This window comes from Vigna unguiculata, chromosome 9 (genome assembly GCF_004118075.2).
Source record: "Vigna unguiculata cultivar IT97K-499-35 chromosome 9, ASM411807v1, whole genome shotgun sequence".
Taxonomy (NCBI): Eukaryota; Viridiplantae; Streptophyta; class Magnoliopsida; order Fabales; family Fabaceae; genus Vigna; species Vigna unguiculata.
The window spans coordinates 3,310,822-3,336,984 of NC_040287.1; the positions used below are offsets into that span (position 1 = coordinate 3,310,822).

Consider the following 26,163-nt stretch of genomic DNA (forward strand, 5'->3'; position numbering starts at 1 on the left):
ACCCTCCTGTTCGTGCTATAATCATCGTCTTCACTGACATTACTCATCATTGATAAATCAAATATTCACTTTCCCAAAAATAACTAAGGCATTTAGATATTAGAAAACAAAAGACCATGATATAAGGACAACTATAAATGTCTATGTAGATTTTAAGTGTTTAGGTTTTGCACTTTGAATTGGGAAAAATATATCCTTTCAAATATAATGCTTCAATGTCCAAAATAGATAACTGAGGTAAACACTTAATATAACTAAGGTATTCAAATAACAGAACACCAAACACCACACCTAAATATCTATTCTTTCTTTATTATATACATCAAGCATAATGGATACATTTGTCATTCTTTATGTTTTATTCTTTGAATATAAAAAAAACCAATTCTAGTATATTAAGTGGTTTTCTACAAGTTATATTTTCCTCTCGGTTTCTCCTTTTTTTTCTTTGCATCATAATTTTAACCACAAATTGTAACCAAAGCAGCTACTGGAACATTGAAGAAAGCAAGGTTAGTCCTATACGAGTCAAAATGAGGCCTCTATAAAGTTCTGCACCACCCTATTCTCTCACTATTTTTTGATATGCATGCAGTACACTATTATACACACTCATCTGCAAAATTACTGGTTTAGATTAAATTTTGCTTTTATGTTGTAAACAAAGTCTATCAACTGTGACAATAAACATCCATTTTGCATTCTTAAATTAATAAAAAACATGATGACTTCAAAATGTTGATAACAAGAATACTTCCCGACTTCATAAAAATACCGCATTTTCGTAAATGAAATTATTCAAATCACAAAGAAATGGAATTCACAAAAATGCTTATAATACACAAACATAATACCTAACCCAAGCTCCACCAAGACTACAACAATACTCATGAAACAACCCATTCACAAGTAAGAGCATCCGAAAATGGAGCAAGAACATACGTAAAAAAAACCCAATTGAAATTGGTTTCTTGGTGGTTTGAACCCTATTGGAGAATGCCCTTTTTAGGGTTCCTTGAAGCAATCGTGTATGAGAGGTTTCTTTGGTGGTAGGCTTTGTGGGTGGGAAGGAATGAAGAAAACAAATATTTGGGAGAAAATAGGAAAAAATAGGAAACGAAAATGGTAGACTTGGTTTCGCTAATAAAGTAGAGCCACCGTCAAAATGAGATTGCTTCTTCCTCTCGTGAGTGGAGGCTTGGTAGGTGAAAAGGAGCAAACCAAACAAAGAGAAATGAGTGAATGAGGTTTGAAAAATTAGGGTAAAAATGGTGGGAGGGTTGGTAAGTGAAAATGAGACCAAAATGTATCCACGCGCGAGATACTCTTTCAATCTCCTGTACCAGCGTGAAAGTGTACAAATTAATTAAAAATAAAATATAGAATGCTACATAATGATGCCACTTAAGGTGGTAAAAAAAGTGATAAAATGTGGATATCAACCTATCATTTTCCATATACACAAAATCAATTTCGTAATTAGTTTGAATCGAAAATAACATAATATCTAAATAAAATCTAAATCGATATATAAAAAGATATATACTATTTTGTATTCATATTTTATATTTTCACTTTTATTTTTAATTATTATTTTAAAATTTAATTATTTTATAAATAGTTTATTTTTAATTATTATTCTAAAAATTTCTTCTTAATTATTATTTTAAAAATCTATTTTATATTTAACAATTATATTAAATTTATTTATATATTTTATTTTTATAAGTAACATTTAATAATTATTTTAAAAATTAATAATATATTCGTTTTTCATCTTAACTCAAAATTTTATAAAAATTAGAAAAATATAAACAAACATGCGAAGGCATGGTAGTTCGCTGGTATTAATAAAACTTATAATGACAAAACTAATTAACTTTTTTATAATTCAATATCAACTAAAATCATTTCTAACAAATCACGTTTTACTTTAAATTAGTTATACCAATTAACTTTTTTATATAAAAAATCATTGATGTATTATTTCAAATAACTTTAACTAATTGGATTTAATTTTCTATTAATTTTAACTATAAAAACAAATATGTAATATTATTATTATTAAAATATTATTTATTTATCACGTCGATCAAATCATTTACTAACTTTATTTTTAAATCTATGAATTCTTATCTTCAAATTCTTAAAATAAATAGTATTAATTTATTGGTTATTCTCGCTCTAAGTCCATTCCTTAAATCATGTCCCAAAAGGAAACATATAGGTTTGTTTGTTTTGAGGGATGTACTCTTTGTGATGGTTCATGAGAGAGTGACTTAGGAATTAACAAGGATGAATTTAAAGGTGTGTTCTTTTGGGAGAAATGATTTGAGGGGGTAGGAGAAGACTGATTTAGGTGAATCTTAGAATGAAATTTATGTTGTTCTTTTTAAGGGATTTGGAGGTGATAGTATAATTGATTTGAGAGTAAATTTTGCAAAAATTTGTAAACAATTTGACTAATGTGATGGATAAAAAATAAAATTTAATAGATGAAAAAAGTAAAATTATCAAATTGTCCTTGGTACTAAAAGTAATATAAAATTATATTTAGATAAATTGTAATTAATTTTGAATTTTTTGTATAATGAATAAAATTATTTGTAATATTTATTAATTGAAAAAAACAAATATTATAATATATTTGATTAGAAAAATTAAATATTTTAATTTTCAATATTAAAGAAAAAAACAAACATTTGTAATCACACCATTAATAAAATGTCAACTCAAAATATCGCATAATATCTAAAGAAGTACCCACATGACAACATATGAGAATGCAATGCTATTATATTTTTGTAATAAAATAATGAGGATATATTGGTAAAATTGTTATAATCACCCTCAAATCTCATATTGGAAGAGGAATGCAATATTGAGAAAGATCTCTCAAATCATCACATTCCCTTGTTTTCCAAGCAGTGAAAAGTGTGAGGCCCTGGAAAATAGTGTCTTAGGATTGATAAAATGTTTAAAATAATGATATTCAATTATTTTAATATTAAAAACATAACATATAAATAGAAATTTCATAAACAAGTTTCATTAGTTATAAACATTCCATCTCTCTAAAAATTCTAACTCTAAGAACTCTCTTCCATCTCTCTAGATTTCTCACTGCTAAACTCATCTGTTTGAATATCAGAGGCCACTAGAGTGATCCCATAGGCTAATTCTCTAAACCTGTCCGATCAATTTCTCGAACCGAGTAAGTTGATTTTCTACCCCTTTCTTCCTTTTTAGTTCAATTCAACACATGAGAAGGATTCTAGGTCACATGTGTTATCTGATATTCCTTAGGTGATTTTTCCTTCATTAGTGGTTCTAGTTTTTCCCCTTGATCCCAATTTCATTTTTAGGGTTGAATTGTGTTCCTTATGAGCTCAAAGGAGGGTTTGGTACTTTTTGGGACAATGGAGTCGAAATTTCAGGTAAGGGGAGTTAAAAATTGCTTAGAGTTAGTGAATGGTATGTTTAATTGTTTGTGGAATGATGATTAGATGAATTGAATGGTGTTGTTGAACTGAATTATGTGTGAATGTGTTGTTCATATGCATGTTTGAATTTGGGGATGATTGGTGAATTGGAACTAGAGTCATGAATCTAATTGGTATCACTTACTACAAATTTAAAGCTTTTCAAAGACTTGACAGAGGTAAGGGTACCAAATAGATTCAGGAAATAGGTCAAAGTATCTAAAAAATCCCAAATATTTGAATCTGTTGTTTTCTGGTGTGAGGCTGAGCGTCAGATCCAGTGCTGAGCGCCCAAAATTGTGAGACGATTGGCACTTAACCTCTGCAGGTCTGGAGATAATTTAATTGCCTGACGCTGGACGCCAGTTTCACCATTGAGGGTCCAAAATTGCGAGAAGAATGGTGCTCAACGTTGGGTTGGGCGTTGAGCGCTGAAGCTCTGTTCAGTTGCTTTGTTGGTTTTGCATAGTTTATCTCTTGTATGGATGATATTAGGCATGAATATGAATTGTATTGTTATATGAACTAAATATATACCAGTTGTGATGGGTGAATATGTTGAAAAGTGGGAATTTCAGGGAAATTCCTTGTGTTGATTGATAATAATGTATGTCTTGATATGGAAGAATGACTAGTAAGAAGTATCTTGAACTCTAGTAATCATTCATACTCATGTAGAGGAAGATGATTTATGTGGTGAGAGTGGCAGGATGTCCTAACCTATGGACTGATTCTTTGGTCATAGGTTTGAAAGGATTAACCTGGTATGGTTGGGTGATGACCCATTGTGTCTAGTACTCTGCAGAGTCTAGAAACCATTACAAGTGCACGCTTCTTATGTACCCTATATCAAGACATGGATCCAGATCCTTGAGTCATGAGAGTTTGGTTGTTTGGGAGTCCTTGTATGAGTAAGAATGTTATTGATTCAAAGACTTAGTTGTGAGTTATCCTTAATTTCCATTATTGTATCTGAGTAGTTCTTATATAAATTAGCTTACCCTTTGATTTTGTGTGGTTTTTCTTGTGTTTCTTCTTTTGTAATGATCACCTTGACAGTGGGAGCAGTTGATGATTCTGCAGACGGACCTATAATGAGGAGAAATGATGGGGCTGTCTAGATAGTATCTTTAAATATATATATATATATATATATATATATATATATATATATATATATATATATATATATATATATATATATATATATATATATGCTGAATATATATGTTTTGAGATATGTTTTATAAGTTCCTTCGCTTAGAGACTTGCAAATATAATATTTTCAATTTATCTACTATGGGATGACTGTAATATTGCATTTTCTGTTAGTCTCTAAATGTTTTATGTTTATCAATATTAAATGTTTTATTTAATGATTTATACTTTTAAATAGGATGTTACAAAAAAGGAACAAAAAAAATCTTCAAATAAAGCCTTTCTATCATTGTTGAACAATAATTCATCGTAAAAGAATACATTCTAACAGAAGGATAAGTGCATTTACGAAAATAACTATTCCTTATTTGTGCTTTCCAAAATAATAATAATAATTACTCCTATTGAATTTTTTTATTTAAAAACTAATTATCCAAGTTTTATTTTAAATTAATGTTAACTAATTAAATTTTACTTCATACCAATTAGAATAATAAATGTAAAATTTTAATCATATATTTAAATATATTAATTTTTTTAAAATAAATAACATCACAATTTTTATTCCAAATCTATTTATTTATTCTTTCTCAAATCTATTGTCGGAACCAAACAAAGTCAATAATAAATTTTGTCCATGTACTTTTGATTACACTTTTATAAGTAAAACATATACTAAAGGAATAAGTTGTTACTGAGATACTATTTGAACTTAAGAATATATAAATATATAAACATGTTTATGATTTGCTTTAAATCTTATTTGAGATGCTTATCTTTTATTTGTATGTATATAAAACATACTTTTGGAAATCTTTTTGAAAAATTTCTTATTTTAAAATTATGATTAAGGTATTTTAATATCAGGAAAAAGAACGTACTTTAGATGTGAAATGTTTATACATATATAACTCATACTTTGGATAAATTTGTGAGAATTTTCACATTTCAAAATTACGATTAAGGTAGTTTAATATAAGAACGTATTTTAAATGTGAAAGTAGATTATTTATTTATGTCTACACCCAACTGCGAAACCCGTATATAAAGAGAGTAAATAATAATGAGAAAAATCTATCCATTTTAATTAGTTAATTTATTTATCTACTAAATTTAATATAAAATTTATTAAACTAAATTCTACAAGTTAAAATCAATCAAACTAAAATCTACAGAACTAAATGAAATTCCCTTTTTGTCGTTACATGCTTAAGTTTCCAGTTTAAAATACTACATTTTCACGTCCAATATTTTCTTGATTATGATATTTTTTAAAGTGAGGTCGAAAATATTTCTTCTATCTGTTTAATATTTTATATGAAGTAATATTATATATTACTAATATAATATAATTCAAGTTAAAACGTATACATAATTTGATAAAATAATTGAGTACTGTATGTAAAATATATTGAATATTTTATATGAAGCTATACTATATATTATTGACGGAGTATAAATTAAATTTAAAAATATACATAATTGAATACAATTATTGAATATTATACATGCATTAAAAATAATGTTAAGAGTGTTTTTTTTTTATAATAACTATACATTAGTATATATTTTATAATATTTATAATTTAAAATATTATATATTTTATAATATTTATAATTTAAAATATTATGTACAAGTATTTATTTATTACCGAATTAAATGACTATTTTTTTCATATTTAAAAGGCAATTGAAGATTAATGGATAATATAAATTTATAATGTAATATAAGCTTAAATAAAAATTAACTATCATTAATATCTATAACAATATCTATAACTATATATAAGATGGTATACCTCTTTGGTGTTTTCTTTTGTTTTTTCAATTTTATCCTCTTACTTACCATTTTTTAAATTTAAATAATTATTCATAATAAAAAATATATATTTCAGATTTATCATTTAGTAATAATTTTTTTGAATTTAAATAATTATTCATTATAAAAAAATTATTTACTCTACTTTTTCAAATTTAAATATTTACTCATAATATTATTTACACAATATTATTACGTATAATACTTTTATTTCAATAACTAAAATTTATTTTATCTATAGCTAGCTATAATTATATACACATTTTGTTTTACTCTTTTAATTGCTACTTCCAAAATTTGAATAATTTATAAAATTTAAAAAAATACATACGCTAGTTTTGTATAATAAATTTATCTTAAATCGAATATATAATGCTAGACTTCATGTATCTTATCTATTGCATTCCATGATTATTATCTTAGTTAAAATGAAAACTCTTAAAAGAACTATTAGTTAGACAATTATTTTAATTTTACATGAAAAGGTTACATATTTATTATAATACTAGTTTTGAGCTCGAATGTGTTTAAATATATTTAGGAGTTAAAAAAAATATATTTTAAAGATTATTAAGTTTTTAATAGAATGATGTGAAAATGATTTATTAGATTAAAAATTAAAATACTAGACTTTGTAAAATACAAAAGATAAAAAGATGTGAAAACAAAAATATATAAAGTTGACTCTTGAAAAACACAAATGATAAACTACGTAGAAATATATAGAATAGATTCACTAAAAGTTTAAATTAGTGTGTGGACAGACTAATCTAATGTGTATTATTAGACTTATTTAATTAGTGCATCGATAAATTCATATAATATGTGTTGTTAGACTCGTCTATTTTGTATATGAATACACTCATCTAATGTAAATTGTTGGACCATATGGACAAAAGTTATCTAATGTGTATTAATATACTCATCTAATATATGTATGAATAAACTGGTTTAATGTATATTGGTAGACTCGTCTAATTAGTGTATAAATAAACTTGTTTAATTAGTTTATAAATAAACTCGTCTAATTAGTGTATGAACAAACTAGTATAATGTGTATTCTTAGACTTGTCTAACCAATGTAAGAAATGACTCATATAATATTTCTGGTCATACTTGTCTGATGAGTTTATGGTCAAACTCGTTTAATATGTGTTGTTAGATTTGTCTAATGTTTTTCTCTATACTCATCTAATCAGTATATGAATACACTTATCTAATGTAAATTGTTAGACTCGTCTAATTAATATATGGACAAAGTTATCTAATGTGTATTAATATACTCGTCTAATATATGTATGAACAAACTCGTCTAATGTATGTTAGTATTGTCTAATTCGTGTATAAATAAACTTGTCTAATTAGTGTATGGACAAACTCGTATAATGTGTATTATTAGACTTGTTTAACCAATGTATGAAATGAATCATGTAATATTTTTGGCCATACTTGCTGATGAGTTTGTGGACAAACTCGTTTAATGGGAATTACTATATTCGTCTAATGAGTGTATGAATAAACTCGTCTCATGTGTATTGCAAAATTCATTTAAACAATGAATGAACACAACCATTTAATGTATATTGATAGACTTGTCTAATATGTATATAGACAAACTTGTTTAATGTGCATTGCTATACTCATTTATATTAGTTTATGAATGACTTATATAATGTGCATTAGTGACTAATGCATCAACATATTCATTTAATGTGTTTTTATCTACTAATCTAACGAGTGAATTATTAGACTCATCTTAATATCTTTTGTTATACTCGTCTAATCAACATATAAACTCATCTAGTATTTTTTTGTACTTGTTTAATTAGTGTATTCGTTTGATATATATTATTAGATTTATTTAATGTTTTTACCATACTCATCTAATCCGTGTATGAACAAAATTATTTTATGTGTATTGCAAAATTAATATAATTACTCAATGAACATAGCCATCTAATATGTATTATTAGATCCATTTAATCAATGTATGTAAAAGTTTGTCTAATATATATTACTTGAGTTGTATAATATATGAATGACAATATAAATAATTTGTATTATAAAAAAATATATTATTTTTTAAAATGATATTATTTTAGGAACATTTTAAATAAAAATAAATATATTCTCTAAAATTATTTTTATTAAATGACCAAATAATTAGAAATGATAAAAATACTATAAAAACCAATACTTTAAATACAAGTTATTTTTTAATAATTTATTAAATAACCAATTAATTCGAAATTATAAAAAATATAATCATGAATAAAAAAATAAAAAAAAATTTCTATTTTTAGGACACATCAATTTAAAAATAAAATAAATAGAAAAAAGTAAAATATTTTTATAAGCACGATAAAACAAATATAAATAAAAAAGTTTAACGATATCAAATGAATAAAAGATTAAAGTTTTGGACATCTATCAACAAAATAAAGATAAATAATAAAATAAATTTTTAATATAATTTTTTAATATTATAATAGATAATAACAAATAATATATAAGAGATAATAGATAGTAGATAATAAATAATAAATAATAGATTATAATAAATAATTTTAAAAAATATATATTTATTATAATTTTTAATTACATAAAATAAACGAAGTCCTGCAAAGAAATTCCTCAATTTGAATATGTATGATTGGAGCTCGTCATTGGGTCACATACCTAAGAGAAACAAGCTACTTCTGAGAGTTGATAGGCAAAGCACAAAGAGGAGTTTATTACCTGCTCTGTTTTCTCATGTGAGGGTGTTTCTTCTGTCACAAACTCAATAAGACCTTTCGTTAGGGTTTCTCACTCCGCAATTGATTTGAAGTGCCTTTGGGAAATCAATGGCGTCGGTGTACATACCGGTGCAGAATTCGGAGGAAGAGGTTAGGGTTGCTCTAGATCAGCTTCCGCGTGACGCCTCCGACATCCTCGACATCCTTAAGGCCGAACAAGCCCCTCTCGATCTCTGGCTCATCATTGCGGTTCGTTTCGGGCTTTTAATTTCATCTGTCGTGAATTTCTGAGTTGCAACTGCATGTGATAATGAGGTTTTGCGTGTGTTTCTGATTTTTGTAGCAAGTGAAAAGTTCATGATAGTTGGGGATTGATTTTTTTTTTTTTTTTTTTGTCAAATTAACTGATTAGTTTCAATGCATAAAATTAGTTTTAATACATAAAATAGCATATGATGTGTCATTACACTACATTCACATGACAGAGGACAAATAATATCAAACTCTGGGAGCTCTAATATCAAACGATATCAATCACGAAAAACTTTATACTTTATGGTTCTAGCAGAAACACATTCAATTGTCTCTACTAAATCGATAAATAACTATTTTACCTGGTCCATTTTAATGTTCCCAACAATATATTTTGTGAGTGGCTTGTACATTCATGACTGCATTTGACATTGCAAGACCTGAAAATAATCATTTTTAATTATATGGAAAATCATGATCAGTTTCTTTTCTTGCTCCCTTTGTGAAAAAATTTACATTGTGCACACATGGTCATTTTTATATTAACTGACTGTGTAGAACTCCCTTTACACTGCAAGTGCGCCTACTATGTACTCATAACATCATTTCAACTGCAAGTGTATTTCTATACACACACTGCAGTCCCTATTTAAACATACATTGCACGATATTTAGTTGTTTTCTCTGCTTTGATGATATTGTATTCAACTGAACTTCTAATCTCATATGTGTGCAGAGGGAGTACTTCAAGCAGGGAAAAATTGATCAATTTCGCCAGATTTTGGAGGAAGGATCCAGTCCAGGTATTCTTTTTTCATATATGTTTGGTACAAATCTTCTGTATGGATTTGGCTTATTAATCTTATTGATTGATGTTGGCTATTAAGTTTAGTAAATTTAACCTTCCTGATTGTTTTCAATCAATTTTTGCAGAAATTGATGATTATTATGCTGATGTTAGATATGAGAGGATAGCTATCTTAAATGCCCTAGGAGCTTACTATAGCTACCTTGGAAAAATAGAGACAAAACAACGAGAAAAGGAGGAGCATTTTATTTTGGCAACGCAATACTACAACAAAGCATCTAGGATTGACATGCATGAGCCCTCCACTTGGGTTGGGAAAGGTGAATGTGTAAATTTGCTTGTGTTTTTGTGTTAAGTATGTCTAATTGAAACTATATTGTGATCAGTAGTTTTACAATATTGTTTATCTTGGATTGAGTTATAGCAATGATCTTAGGTAGCCAGTAGACATCCTATCAAAATATCCAATATCCATTTTGAGACAACATTCACAAAACTCAAGTATTTCAGAATTTGGATTGTTCTTCTTTAAATTTTGAATGCATTTTCATTTGATCATGTTTTATATCTCATCATATTGTTTTGTATTTTACAATCTTGTATATATTTTTGACATATTGACTGTTTAGAAATTTCTGTATTTTGGCTGAAACATGTTTGATGTTCGAGATAAAGTCAGGGATTATTTTGTAACTTTGTTCTGTTGTGGTATAGTTGTTACATAATATATGTTTTCCTAGTTGCAAGTATCTAGATTTATAAACAAAATGTCTGCCATATGTAGCCACGAAGAAAGCATCATGCACTGTAGATACTTAACAAAATTAATGTTTAGTTAATTCTTACAGGTCAGCTTTTGCTAGCAAAGGGGGAAGTAGAACAGGCATCTGCTGCATTTAAGATTGTGTTAGATGGAGTCCGTGATAATGTTCCTGCTCTTTTGGGCCAGGTATAATAGTAGATATATTAAGTTTACGTTCTCACTGCAAAGAATTTAGCATTTATGGTTTTAACACATAATTTAAAGAGTTGTCAGATGGTTGCAAGTTGTCTTCTCTCCTTTCACTATTTTTCATTTGAACAAAAAAGAATTGTTATCAAACAGACTGAACATTGAATACATGTTATAATCTAAGGAGTAGGGCTTTTTGAGATGAAAAGAAATCAAGTGGAGAAGGATATTCTCTTTATTTTCTTTGTTAATCACTGCCAAGTGCCAATTACATAACATCTGTGGAACTTGTAAATCAGAAATTGATGATAACTATTATTCACAATTTCCATGAGTTAGTTGCTTGAAGAATGTTGATTGTTTTCTTGCTAACCGTGTTTAGAAGAGTTAAAGACTTTAATCTTGACTCCTTTTTTTTAAGTAATCATAGGCCATCCATCAGTTATGATGTAGCTCAATAGACTTGAACTTTTTTAATCTTTTTGGGACTAGTGGAGTTTGACTCTACATATAACATTCTTTCCAGTTACCAATATTCAATGTTAGGAGGCATTTGTTGGAATAAGGAGTTGTTCATGTTATGTAGATTTTCTATTTTTCAATATGGAATAACGATTATGGTGCAGGGGAAATTTATACTGTTATATCTAACCTAACAGATTCCAGGCTGACTAAAGAAACAACTCCCTACTAGCTGAAAGTGATATAGAGGAAATAGATACTTCCTTAAGCAGCTGAAATGAAACAGAATATTCTCTTACAAGCCTCTTCAAGCTCAAGTTGGGTGGGTGCTTGACATTAGGAAGCATATCTACATTGAGCTTGTTACTGTTTTGGAAAAATTTGGTAGGAGAAAGATCTTGGTTAAGGAAAGAACCCACTGATATTGGGCTGTAATATGCTGAACAGAAGCTGCTTTTCGAGCACCTTCTCATGGACATAGAGAAGATCCAACACCATATGTTTGATACGGGTGTGAAGGACAAGAATATGAGATAAGGATACTGCTTTGATTATCACAGAAAAATTGCAGAGGAAAACTTGACTGGAAGTTCCAAGAGCTGAAGAGGGGGTTGTAGAGGGTGATTTCTTTACCATTCAATCAAATGAATAACAAGTATAGTGTAGAGAGGATGTTTGTGCAGTTAGATCTAACCTAATGATGTCAGAAATAACTTAAAACATATCTCAACTAACCTAAAGTGATGGGAGGACATACATGTGTACTCCAGCAAATGAAAACTAAAACAAAGTATTCTTATACATGAGTGTAATGTTTTATGGGCGTCACATATGGTGGGATTTGTTAGGGTACACCACTGGCACTTTAGCCAACATTTCTCATCTTTATGGTTGCTTTGGGATTGAATTGTCAGTGTCGTTTCATTTTTACAGGTCTAATTGTCAATAGCTTATTTTTGAAATTTTATCCTTTAGTCTTTATCTTGTTAGAACCTGTTCTTTCATTTTTTCTCAAGATTTGTCTGTCTTTGTGGCTCCCATGACTTCACTTTAGAGGGTGGAGGATTCTCTTAGCTGATGCATTTTTTAATTTCTTGTAGTTGTATTTTCTTTTTCCTCCTATTTTGGACATATTTTCAATTCATCTGGGTAGCAATTGTTTCTGGTAGAACTACAAAATGTGGAAGTTCTGTAAAATGTTTACTATTGAATGAACAGGAAATATATTTTCTAAAAATTCTTTTTGGTAATTGCCCAATAACTATAATTTCAAGGTCAATTGTGCTGGTTTGTCTCAAATCTCCTTGCATCTTGTATTCTTATTACATTGCTGCAAATTTTTCAGCAAATATCTATATTTGCTGGTCAGTGCCTGCTAGGAATCTATATCTGCCACATTTTTACTTCAAATTTGAAATGCACATGCTCTCATATACTAGTTATCTATTATTCTGTTTGTTTTCAGAATGTGAATAGTAAAACCTGGAGCTAGTTTGAGGTGTCATTTTTGTCTTATATGTGCTGTATTTCTTGTAACATCTTTACTGAATATCTACAGGCTTGTGTTGAGTTCAACCGCGGACGATACTCGGATTCACTTGATTTGTATAAGGTTAGTAGTATAGCCATGTTATTGCTGTTGAGAAGTGATGTATGATTATTAACAGTTTACATATGTCCAACATTTATCTATGTTCGTTCACATGTTTATCATTATTGAGGATTTACATTAATATGCCGAGTACAATTATTAGATTATACAATCTTGGGACAGAATATTCCTTCCATTTTTCTTTACTTTTGGAAGTGTAACTGATTTGTTTCTCGCAGATTTGTTTGATAAAATTTAGCTCTATTGAGTGCAAATAGTTTCACTTGTTAGTTTAAGCCTATGCAATGTAACTTCCTTTGTACAATTGATATTACACAAAATAATATTCAAAACTCCTTTTTACTTATTCTTCCCTTTGGAACTAGATCAGTACGACACACACTAGCTTTGATCGGATTTAATTTCTGTGAAACCATTCTTTTAACATATAATTTCAGCAACGTGCATGCTAAAATTCAAGTGGATTGGGGATAGTCTTGTGACTGTTACAACTTGTCATGTTTAAGCTATAATGTCAATGAATTATATAAATGATATTAAAATTTTGTGGGTAGATATTTTATTTTAGTGGCTGATTTCTTCAAGTTATGTAAAAGAATATTTAACCTGTAAACATATTAAAGGTTATATAAACCAAATACTGTTGTTCCGCCTGGCTTATTACTTGAATTGTGACAGTTCTTCTATACGTTGACCACATCTTAACACCACCCTTTTTTCTTTGATTTGCAAATCTGAAGAGAGCATTGCAAGTGTTTCCCAATTGCCCGGCAGCTGTGAGACTTGGCATAGGTCTATGTCGCTACAAATTAGGTCAATTTGAGAAGGCTCAGCAAGCATTTGAGCGAGTTTTACATGCAAGTGAATCTTTTAATAACTAGTGTTTTACATGCAAGTGAATCTTTTAAAAACTAGTGGTTCAACTGCTTTAGTATTTTTCTGCTACTGGTGTGTATATGCTTCATGATCTTGTTTGTTTCAGCTAGACCCAGAAAATGTTGAGGCTCTAGTTGCCCTTGCAATAATGGACTTGCGTACTAATGAAGGTTCACCTTTTCTTTTATCATTTTCTTATGCACATACATATTTGTTAATTACTGTTAGCTTTTCATTAAGTGGACATATTCTGATACTGTATAACATGAAACAGCTAGTGGTATCAGGAAGGGAATGGTAAAAATGCAGAGGGCATTTGAGATATACCCATACTGTGCAATGGCTCTGAATTATCTTGCAAATCATTTCTTCTTCACTGGTCAACATTTTTTAGTTGAGCAACTGACTGAAACTGCATTGGCTGTTACCAATCATGGGCCAACAAAGTCTCACTCATACTACAATTTAGCACGCTCGTACCATAGCAAGGTTTGAATCTTATTTTTTCATTTTCCTTTTACAATATTGTTCTGAAACTTTACTGAGCATATATGTTTGGTTGAACTGTGTCAGTGGTTGAAGGGATGTATAAGTTTGAATATGAAGTAATGCACTAGTCCTCTATGTGCACGTATATATTTGGTCATAAATTGATTGAACTGTACTTGATGGAAATCTTAGGCTGGATGATGTAGAGGGTGTACATGGGTCAACATTTAGGTCCATGTCCAATTAAGTCTTCCATATGGAAGGTATAGGGAACTAGTTGAGAATCATGTTAGTATTGTGGTTTTTGACTGAGTGCTCTGAGAAGAGCCTCAGCTCTGGTAGCGGAGGAGAATATTGTGTAATCAACTAAGTTATGAGTTTAAATCTTCTGCTATTCTGCATATTCTAGTGTTTTATCTGTACGTGATTATTCACTAATTGCATCTGTTTGTTTCATTCATGACACTCTCCTTAACAATCTTCAAGAAATAACTTCGCATGGAAAGAGGTATACCATTGTCAGCCTTCTTGTCATAGAGTGAAGCTAGAAGGATAAGAAAGCATGATTAATAAGCGCTGGTGTCTAAAACAGTCTCCTTTTTCTCATTAGTATTATTAAAACCTTATATACTGTGTTCACTTGTGACATTCATAAAATGTCTATCTCTATCTAGTATGCTAGCATTGAATAGCATCCACTTTCCATCCAAATTTTATTATACTCTCTTGCAAAATAGATGATCCATCAGCCCAATGATGATCCCACATCTCCAATTAAATCGCTACAGATCTGTATATTTCTGTCTTTTTCAAACAATTACTTACCTTTTCTTGCTTTTATTTTCTACAACCCTATTCTTGACTTGTGTTTTAAGAATGATTCTGAAAATGTTCACAAGACACTATCTCTTTTTTTGGGCATTCCAACTTTCAAGCTGTAATATTGTTGATGGTTCTGATTTTTTCTTCTCACCATAGGGAGACTATGACAAAGCTGGGGTGTATTACATGGCATCTGTCAAGGAAGTCAACAAGCCCCACGAATTTGTCTTTCCTTATTATGGTCAGTTGCTCCATAATATTTGAAACTCTTTACCATTTCTGCAACTTTGAATGTACATTTATTAGATACGAAATCCATTACTGAAATCTTCATTACTTACATGGTTAGCAGATATACTGATTCTGTACCTGCCTGCCTATTTTTGGCAGTTTAGTAGCTGATATTTATTGCGTTATTTAAACATCCAACCATGTTTTGGTTATTGGTTTTGTGATATGATTAGGTCTATGGCCATGGTGCAGTAATTTGATAATGTAACTTAACTTGAGAATGACTATGTTATTCTTGAGTCTATAATTGGACATTTGGACTATTTTCTTTGTGTTTTAGTTGTCTTATGACTTTTGAAGAATTCATTTATGCAAATAATTATGACTGTTTGTACTATTGGGTGTTACCCTTGAGTTTTCTGATTTTGTTTAATGACGTGATTTAGAAGTTATTTTCATTTTCTATGATATTTTTTTTATAAATTACTGTGTTTAATTTTCTACTTTAGTAGATTCTCATGATCTATTTTGCTATCCCGCAACTATCTTTCACCACCTTCCCTATCCTATATGAAATCTTCATTTTGACAACATTGGTTCAATTTGAAACACTCATTGCTTCAACATCGCTCACCTAATTCACAGTTTTAATCACTAACGTTTCCAGGTCTGGGACAAGTACAGATAAAGTTGGGAGATTTTAAAAGTGCACTCTCAAACTTTGAAAAGGTCCTGGAGGTATACCCGGATAATTGTGAGACATTGAAAGTAAGTGCTTCAAAAAGGAAATTTTACTTTCCCCCCTTTTTTCATCATTTCTCTTTCTAGGGCTTGAATGCTTTTGCAGCAACATAAGAGTCATTTAACATCTAACACCTCAGATATGCCATGGTGAAAGGTGCAAGATTGGATAAAATCAGTTGAGAACACGTCTTTCTATTTGGAGAAATTGGTTTATACCATAAAGTGTAGAGCAAACATTAAAATCATGCCTTGCTCAACATCAATCACTGCAAATTTGATGGTCATCTATATTTATGTATGCTAACAGGCCTAGCACTAATTGTTTTGTTTGAGTCTCTCGGGAAAAAATGAAGGAAATTCATTGCAAAAATATCAGTTAAGGAGGAATTAGTTTACAAAATGTGAAAGATTAACATTCTTGCACCATGACTACAGCTAAGTGGTCATTCACTTTCTCATTAACAAATTAGGCTGTTAATTATTAATTAAGTTCAAAACACTTTTAACAGAAAATTGTTTTTATAATTTTCCCAAATTTTTGGTGAAAGTTATCGAATAATAGCCAAGGATTATCAATGTAAAAAAACAAAATTGTAGACTAGGGTACAGAAGAAATTGATGATTAGGTTTGTGTATGAAGTGAAAGCTGTTAGAACAACCAGATCATCTCTTTTTATCTGTCACTGGATGTTCTTTCTTCCCTCTCTCATTGTTGTGTTGATATATTGTCTTTTTTATAGGCGCTTGCGCATATATATGTTCAGCTTGGTCAAACCGACAAAGGCCAGGACTTTATTAGGAGAGCTACAAAAATTGATCCCCGTGATGCCCAGGTGAATGCTTCTGGTATTTCTTTTATAATGTATTCATAGATATTTTTTTATTATGGATTTCGAAATTATAGCTACAAAAATCCAATAGATTTCGAAATTATTGCTATGGTGTTGGTAAATGTGAAATTGGTAATTGGACCGACATTCTTGATCTAGCTTCAGCTTTTGGTTTCTTCTTGAAAAATATTCTTTGTATTGCAGGCATTTCTTGAGCTGGGAGAATTGTTAATTCTTTCCGACACAGGAGCTGCACTTGATGCATTCAAAACTGTAAGGGGTTAAGAGCTTATCATATGCTCTCTGTTGTGGTCTGGAAATTTTATTTTTATGAAATATAATTTAATGACATACACTTTTGAAGTTTCATAATCTGTTATTATATAGATATTGTAATTCTGGTACAGGCTCGGACTCTTTTTAAGAAGGGAGGTCAAGAAGTACCAATTGAATTACTAAATAATGTTGGCGTGCTTCAGTTTGAAAGGGGTGAATTTGAGGTTTGTACTCTTGTTTAAAATGAATGAAAGCTCATATTATGGCTCCTTCCCCTGCACACTTACCACTTTAAGCTCTATTTTCTTCAATTTATCAGCTTGCTCAACAAACATTTAAGGAGGCTCTAGGTGATGGTGTTTGGCTATCTTTCATCAATGAGGAAAATAAGTCTTCTGTTGATGCTGCTACTTCTACTCTTCAATTCAAGGACATGCAATTATTTCATGACCTTGAAAGCAATGGTCATCATGTAGAAGTACCTTGGGATAAAGTCACCGTACTTTTTAACCTGGCTAGGTTACTTGAACAGTTAAATGAATCTGGAACTGCCAGCATTTTGTATCGCCTTATCTTGTTCAAGGTATGTGCATGTGTGTAGCTTCTTGTGCATCAAGATGCACATGCAATTATGAATGAATAGACTTGCAAGATTAGCCAATGTGTCTCTCCACAGTCTTGGTTATGATATATTTGTAACTTCACAAAAATTTTAACCAGTGATTTAAAATTTAGATCAGTTGAAGTGTTTGTAAAGAAGCAATCTATTGTCATTTAACAACCGTAATTTGGGAAGTGTGTTAGAAACCATTCAGTCTCCTCATTTTCATAATGATGCTTAGGAAGTTTTTCACTTAATTATATTTTGGTTTTGAGCAAAAATCTTAAATCATTATTATGGCTGCAAATAACCAAATTAAAGTTTATTTGTGTCTAGACCTTTTTTTGGTCAATAATAATAAAAATACGAATTATGTATTGGTTTAATTACTTATTCAATCCCTGTTCATTTTAGTCTCTGTAAATACCATTTTAGTATCTCTTTTTTTCCCCTATATATACTTCTTTAATCTTTTTAAGCCCTTATTGTCTAAAGTCATAGGGACTAAAAGAGATTAAAAATAAGGACTAATATTGATGGCTTTAAGTGTATGGACTAAAAGGTAAAGTTTGTTCAACTACAGGGACCAAATGAGTATTTATACCCTTATATATCTATTTCATTCCCATTCGAAGTTTTCCTTTACTTTTTTTTGTGTGGCTTGAATTGCTTTTTTCCTGTTGAATAAATTACTGTTATTTCTTGCTCACACTTTGAACTAATCTGGTGAGGGGTCTGTTTAGATAAACTTCTTAATAAGCATTTATAAGAAGGAAAAAGAAATAAGCTTCACCAAAAGCTGAAATTGGATAATTTTATGGAGAAACTAATTTGATCTTCTTATTTTCTTCTTGTACGAGTGCTTTTGGAGAAGCTTATTAGAAAAGGGATGGAAATCTTTTATTTTTCTGATACATATTTAATGATACAGTTACTGGTTAGTTTTTTTAGTCCCAAAGAGGTAACTGAATCTGCCACTACAAGAAGCAATAAATAGCCCATCCAACGATCGGATCATGATTCAGAAGTTATTTAAATCTGATTCTGAACAGATTTATTACTAAAATCAAATCAGTGCATACATTAGGAAACAATTGATACAAAAAAATAAGGACAATTTTTTAGGAAAGTTTATCGGAACAAGCCCAATACCTATATTGTTGCAGTACATCTTGTTATTATTATGTATGGTTCAATTATTGGATGATAACTAATTCTAATGACCAATTTAGTACATTGACACAATTTACTATTTGATTATTTATTTATTTTATTGTCTTTTGTCATCAGTACCCAGACTATATTGATGCGTATTTGAGGCTAGCTGCAATTGCAAAAGCTCGGAACAACATTCTATTAAGCATTGAACTGGTTACTATTTTATCCCTACGACCTTCTTGCTTTTCTTATTTATTAATTATGTAGATTTACTATTTGACCCTCCTTTCTGTAGGTTAATGATGCCTTGAAGGTGAATGACAAGTGTCCCAATGCATTATCAATGCTTGGTGAGTTGGAGTTGAAAAATGATGATTGGGTAAAGGCAAAAGAAACACTCCGAGCTGCTAGTGATGCAACGGATGGCAAGGACCCATATGCTACTCTCTCTCTGGTATATCTGCTGTTCAACGGACATTTCATTTTATTATCTTTGTGTTCCAAATTCTGTATTCCTGTTCCTGCTACAATTGTGAGAATGTTGGTGGAAAGCATGTGTTGGCATCTAATATTCTTCATTCCACCAATATCTTCATTGTGATTGTGTCCTCATACTTGTGTTACTTTGATAATTTGTTTGATACACTGTGTGTGAATTGAATAGGGAAACTGGAACTACTTTGCAGCAGTTCGCAATGAAAAGAGAAATCCCAAGCTAGAGGCTACTCATTTGGAAAAGGCCAAGGAACTTTATACTAGAGTAGGTCTTTTTTACTGTCTATGAGAATAAGAGCTATTTTTTCATTTTTGTTATTTCTTAACTTTTGATTGGTAAACATATATTTGCATTTTCATTAATCATATCATTTCATTCACTTGACATGCATAGAAATAAAACTAACTATAGTCAGCTTGGAACAGCTTAAGCACCAGATAGACTATGCATAGAAAGAAAATCAACCATATATTTGCATTTCTGCTGCAGGCTTGTGGGTTATCCATGCTTTAAGACTAAAGGGTTCGAGCTTGATTTTTTACCTAGTAACTTATAGATCGTTCCATGTTCTCAACGTAATAGCTGTTGAATAGTTGAATTTAGAAGGGGGGAATATTCACTTTATTATTTAATAATGAGAATATAGTGTTGCTATAGTGGCTATTTAACAACATTGTTCAAAAAATGTAGATCGTATGTTCTGCATATCATCCATATATATAGACTCTTAACAGACGTTGTTGGTTTCTTTGTTGGAATAAACTTGTCCACGATTTTTTTTTTTATATATTAACTTGTAAAAAAGCTAAATTTCTTAATTTTTCCGGAAGTTAATTTTAGCTTTTTAAAAATCTTGTTAACAATTTTCTTTTGTATTGTTTTCTCTTGTAAGTGTTTCAGAAAAAAATTATTTAAACAGACCTTTAGTAAAGACTATTTCCTAGGCTAATATTAATTGAGTGCAACTCCTTAGACACACAAATACCCATGAACACTAATTGTATTTTATCGTGTAATTCAATTAAATACTATTTTGTAAGAGCACTTTTTACTTCCAATTATAGATTGTCTGTGGGTACTTATGTGTTTCTCTCTACTAGGAGAAGATGAAATTTATTTACAATCAGTATACCCTGGGATTACCATGATTCAACACTTCTGCTTTAATTACATTTTCCTGAAGTGTCATATTTTGTCTATTCTTTACATGTATAATTTACGTACTGTCCTACCAATGGAATTATGTTATCTGATACATTTTATTTTCAAAACATTTGTAGGTTCTGATTCAGCATTCTTCTAATTTATATGCTGCCAATGGTGCTGCGGTAGTGTTAGCAGAAAAAGGTCATTTTGATGTGTCAAAGGATATCTTTACACAGGTTGTTATATGTGTGCTAAAGCTTGGAGTATATAGTGGGCTTAAACTTCCATCTGTGTGAGTTCTTACTTTATTAATTTTTTGTAGGTTCAAGAAGCTGCCAGTGGTAGTGTTTTTGTCCAGATGCCTGATGTTTGGATAAATCTGGCCCATGTTTATTTTGCTCAGGGGAATTTTGCTTTGGCTGTAAAAATGGTGAACTTATCCTATCTTTAGATTGTACCCGTTTTTTTGTTTTCAAATTCCTACTCCCCAAGTCTTTATGACAGCAATCGAGTGCTGATGATCTTTTTTATCATGTGCAGTACCAAAACTGCTTGCGGAAGTTTTATCATAACACAGACTCTCAAATACTTCTGTATTTAGCTCGTACCCATTATGAGGCTGAACAGTGGCAAGACTGTATAAAAACACTACTGAGAGCCATCCATTTGGCACCCTCAAACTATACTTTAAGGTTTGATGCTGGGGTTGCAATGCAAAAATTTTCAGCATCAACATTACAAAAAGCAAAGAGGACTGCAGATGAGGTAGTTTTTTTATCCATTGAATATATATTTCTAGATCTGTGGATATGCTCGTAAACGCCTGTAGAATATCTATTTTCACCTTCAATTATTTCAGGGGTCTTGAAAATAAGAATATTGAATAAATTGCAGCATAAGGAACACGTAGTTTGATCTTGGAAAACCGTCTTACCTTAGTATATCAGTAAAAAAGTGTTCATATCTGTAATTTGATTCTTGCTTTGAAAATAAACTTAGAAGGTCATCAAGAGGCCGAGTAAATTAGACTGGAAGGAAACCTATTAAGCCAAGATACTAGAAAATGGAAAAGTATCATTTCATCCTATCCCAATACATTTATGATATGACTAGAATTATATATACAGGAAGTATCCTCCAAGTTACTATTATTATTGCTGCTGCTGCTACCATTATTACATTTGGCTTTGGTTTTTCTTCTATATCCTAAAAGTTCTTGTAAATAGTAGACAATTATAGAGCCTAGGTTTCTTTTAAATATTACTCAGGATGCAGCATGAAATAATTACACAGGATGCTTTTCCTTACATGTTTTAATAATACTTTTGGAAAAATATGGAATTCTTGTGGCATGTTCTCGGGGTAAATAGCATATTTTGAAATAATGGAAGATAAATAATATGTATGTCTTATGATCAGAAGTTTTTTCTTTGAATAAATTCTTCTCATCTACTGGTGTGATGTGGTTGTTTATTAATGATATATGATCAATGTATCTATGAATATCCAGGTTTAAAAATATGTCTTTATAAGTTCATGTTAACACGTCTATGTTGTATCATACCCTGAAGTTTTTAGAATTCCCATATCCATGTTGTATGGTACCTGGGTCATATTAAGTATACTCTAGTTAGCCTCATAATGTAAAATTTCAGTTTACTTTGTTGGGTGCTTCAGTTGGATTGCCCGTTTCTACATTCAACGATGTATAGAGTTTATGAACCCTTTTTAAGTGAAGATAATTTAATGTTTTCACTATTCTATTGTTCTGCTTCAGTAAGTTACTAAATATCTGTAATATAGGGGATGCTTATTTTTGTGTGTGTTCATTATTATTATATAGTTTTGGAGGCTTAGTATAATATAACGATCAAGTGCTGGACAATGTGTTCACTTTGTTACTTTAATTTGCTTAGTAAATAATGTTGGATACTAGGGCATATTTTCTTTGTAAGGGATGCTAACTAGTGCATAAATGTACTAGTCAAGAAACTTTATGATTTTTCAATGTAATAAAGTTTCCTTTTCGCTAAAAACCTTTTACTTTTGTTAACCAGTTTACCAAGGACACTTGTCAACATTGTCTGTCATTCAAATAATTTTTTGTTTATGGATGAAGGTAATATCTGAGTTTATCCGGGCTATAATTTTTAAGAGTTGTAGTTTTTACACAAGAATATCTGAGTTCATTGGGGTTTGTTTTCTGCTGGATGGTACTCCTTTTCGAAGCTCTTATTCAAGTGATCCCTTTCCTACCTTTGTCAAACAGGATCTATTATGATGCACTAATTTGTAATTGATATTGGTTTCTTAACTTTAGGTGAGAGCAACTGTTGCTGAGCTGCAAAATGCTGTTCGTGTATTTAGTCAGTTGTCTGCTGCGTCCAACCTACACATTCATGGGTTTGATGAGAAGAAAATTGACACTCACGTTGGATACTGCAACCACTTACTTTCGGCTGCGAGAGTTCATCTTGAAGCTGCTGAGCGTGAAGAGCAGCAAGTACGGCAGAGACAAGAACTTGCTCGTCAGGTTGCATTGGCAGAGGAAGCTCGACGAAAGGCTGAAGAGCAAAGGAAGTTTCAGGTGCGTTGTTTTTAATTGCTCAGCATCTACTGCATTCGTGTTGGTTAACACTACATGTTTTCTCTATATAAATAACTACGTTTTATTTTAATGTGAAATAGATGGAAAGGAGAAAACAAGAAGATGAACTAAAGCGAGTGCAACAACAGGAGGAACACTTTAAGCGTGTTAAGGTAAGGATTTCTAGGTATTCTTTCAAGAGTAGAAGGGTGTCTAGGATATGTTTCATATTGCTTTCTATTGTTTTCATACTTTTGAAATAAAGGTTTCCATTAAGGTAGGATAGTTCTACTAGCCATATTCGTGATAACATTTCCAGAAACCTTTTCAACATATACTAAACACATGAAGAGTCCCAGAAATATGATTCCCCAGAAGCATCATTCCTAGGATAAAAAATATTTGGCTGAGAGGATTTTAAATTTTTCCTAAACTTTCATTTGTATTTGTAGGAGCAATGGAAGAGCAGTACTCATTCAAAACGGAGAGAAAGGTCAGATGATGAAGAGGCAGGAACCGGTGAGAAGAAGAAAAGAAAAAGTGGAAAGAAGAGAAAGAAGGATAAGCATTCAAGATCACGGTATGACACGGAGGAACCGGAAGCTGATATGATGGATGAACAAGAAATGGATGAGGAAGAAGCTGACGCATACAGAGAGGAACCTCCGAGTGTGATGAATGATGAGGAGGAAAATGCTCAGGGTCTTCTTGCTGCAGCTGGGCTTGAAGATTCCGATGCAGAAGAGGAGATGGTAATTTATTATTTAATTGGAATTTATATTTCTCCATCTTACCTTACATTGGGCTAATTGATTAAAGAATATCTGTTGTCTAATGTCTGTTGGTTGCTGATTAAGCCAATGATAATAAGAATGCATGAATTATTTAACTGAAATCTATAATTCCCTAATATTTATTTTTATGTTGTTTAGGCTGCTGCACCATCCTCAAGCATAGCTCGGCGAAGGCAAGCATTATCGGAATCTGATGATGATGAACCATTGCAAAGGCAGTCAAGTCCAGCAAGAGAAAATTCTGTTGACATGCAGGAGAGTGATGGAGAAATCAGAGATGTTCACAAGACACATGCAGATGATGGCAGTGATGACGACAAACAATATTGAATTTTCCACCCTAAGATAACATTCTTCAAATTTATGTATATATACTTTTAAAGTTAAAAGGAAGAAAGAAAAGCTTTATTATCATGTCTTTTCTTTTTTCTTTTTTGTTTTATTTCATGTGTAAAATGTAACATTGTCTCATCAACGCCTCATATCGGTCTTATTTAAAAAAATGGAATAATTTTAAATTTAAAAAGATAAAATCTGTACATTTTTATTTTAGTTCAATTAATTTAAATTTTTACTAATAGAGTGATTTAATATATAAATGTGAATTTATAAAATTAGAGAACCCACTAATAATAGTATTTATAAGAATATGAGATTCTGAAATTCCCCAACGGACAGGCTCTTGTAGCTTACTAGAGTAGGGACGAAGAATGTATTAAGGTCCCTTTTTATTAGTTTTTATTGCCAATTAATTAAACTCTTTTCGGTATGGTTTGATTATCCATTCAATTAGGGGATTGAATTACTATTATAAAGTTGTGTTTATTATTAAATTATAAGTTATAGTTATAGCCACTAATTCAGATCTAACTCTTACTTTAAAGTATCTCTACTCTATTATCCCACCTTGTCTTTACCAATTAACAATTGACGAAACTTGATAAATAATAGTAATAATAAATCATTTTCAAAAGGATAAATTTGATTAACATCAATAAATTTATTTAGATAATTATTCATTAATCCATGTTGGGAATATCTTAATATTATGACCATTTAACTTAAAAAACACATTATGTTCATTTTTTTTTCTTGCTTCAAAGTTTTTAGATATATTATAGTTGGTTGGCACTCTAGACTGACATTGTTAATGGGAGGAACTTTTATCACAATATTCCATCTTCGGACGAGTTGTTGGTATTTTTAATTTAATATTTTAAAATCAAGTAATAAAAATAAAATTATGAAGCTCGTCAACATTAATAATGAATCATTCAAAATTTTCTTTTTGTAGATTTGTGTTTTTTATTTGAAATTATAAAGTTAAAGTTACTTTTAAAAAGATTAATTTTATTTATAATTTATTTTATTATACAACTTATTTAAATTCATATTTAGACGTTAATTTTATTTTTATCAATACTTTATTACATCATTTTATCTAATTTATATTAAAATATTTTTCATTTTAAAGAATGACTTTCAAATGATTTTATTACATCATTTTATCTAATTTATATCCTCACTTACTGACATCCCGGTTCCCAAAAAATAATAATTTTAAAATTTTAAAGTATAATTCAAAAAATAAATCAGAATTTTCTGATTTTATAAATACTAAAATCATTAATTATAAAGATAAAAAAATTATAGAAACCCAACTACTAAAAACATATTTAATTTTAAATAATAACCTTATAAATATATAGTATGGGTCGCAACCGAAATCGTGACGGAACGACGAACCAAAAATTAAAATTTGTAAAAATAGAGTTTGGAGTCGCCACTATAGTTATTATAGAAAACTATGAAAAACCATACAAAAGAGCA

The 26,163-nt window shown here is 30.1% G+C and overlaps 1 protein-coding gene and 1 long non-coding RNA gene across 2 annotated transcripts; both read left to right on the top strand.

Annotated features, from left to right (window-relative positions):
• The first annotated feature begins 3,078 nt into the window (after positions 1–3,078).
• Positions 3,079–4,602, top strand: LOC114196339. Its single transcript, XR_003606659.1, has 4 exons — positions 3,079–3,214; positions 3,366–3,437; positions 4,228–4,393; positions 4,542–4,602. It is a non-coding gene; the product is annotated as an uncharacterized LOC114196339 (long non-coding RNA).
• Positions 4,603–9,122: 4,520 nt separating this feature from the next.
• Positions 9,123–24,747, top strand: LOC114163342 (protein CTR9 homolog). The gene is made up of 24 exons (XM_028047599.1): positions 9,123–9,446; positions 10,186–10,252; positions 10,383–10,577; positions 11,106–11,206; positions 13,230–13,283; positions 14,024–14,140; positions 14,266–14,329; positions 14,434–14,648; positions 15,627–15,711; positions 16,369–16,469; positions 17,186–17,278; positions 17,480–17,548; positions 17,683–17,775; positions 17,871–18,134; positions 19,443–19,523; positions 19,606–19,764; positions 19,975–20,070; positions 21,087–21,188; positions 21,275–21,382; positions 21,493–21,717; positions 23,273–23,539; positions 23,641–23,712; positions 23,992–24,291; positions 24,472–24,747. The coding sequence occupies exons 1-24, from the start codon at positions 9,306–9,308 to the stop codon at positions 24,661–24,663; spliced, it is 3,261 nt and encodes a 1,086-aa protein (XP_027903400.1). The 5' UTR covers positions 9,123–9,305; the 3' UTR covers positions 24,664–24,747.
• The last annotated feature ends 1,416 nt before the right edge of the window (positions 24,748–26,163 follow it).

Coding starts and splice junctions, on each gene's coding strand:
- LOC114163342 (XM_028047599.1), top strand. CDS start 9,306: ATGGCGTCGGTGTACATACCGGTGCAGAATTCGGAGGAAGAGGTTAGG. Junction 9,447..10,185: donor ATCTCTGGCTCATCATTGCG/GTTCGTTTCGGG, acceptor ATATGTGTGCAG/AGGGAGTACTTCAAGCAGGG. Junction 14,330..14,433: donor GGACTTGCGTACTAATGAAG/GTTCACCTTTTC, acceptor AACATGAAACAG/CTAGTGGTATCAGGAAGGGA.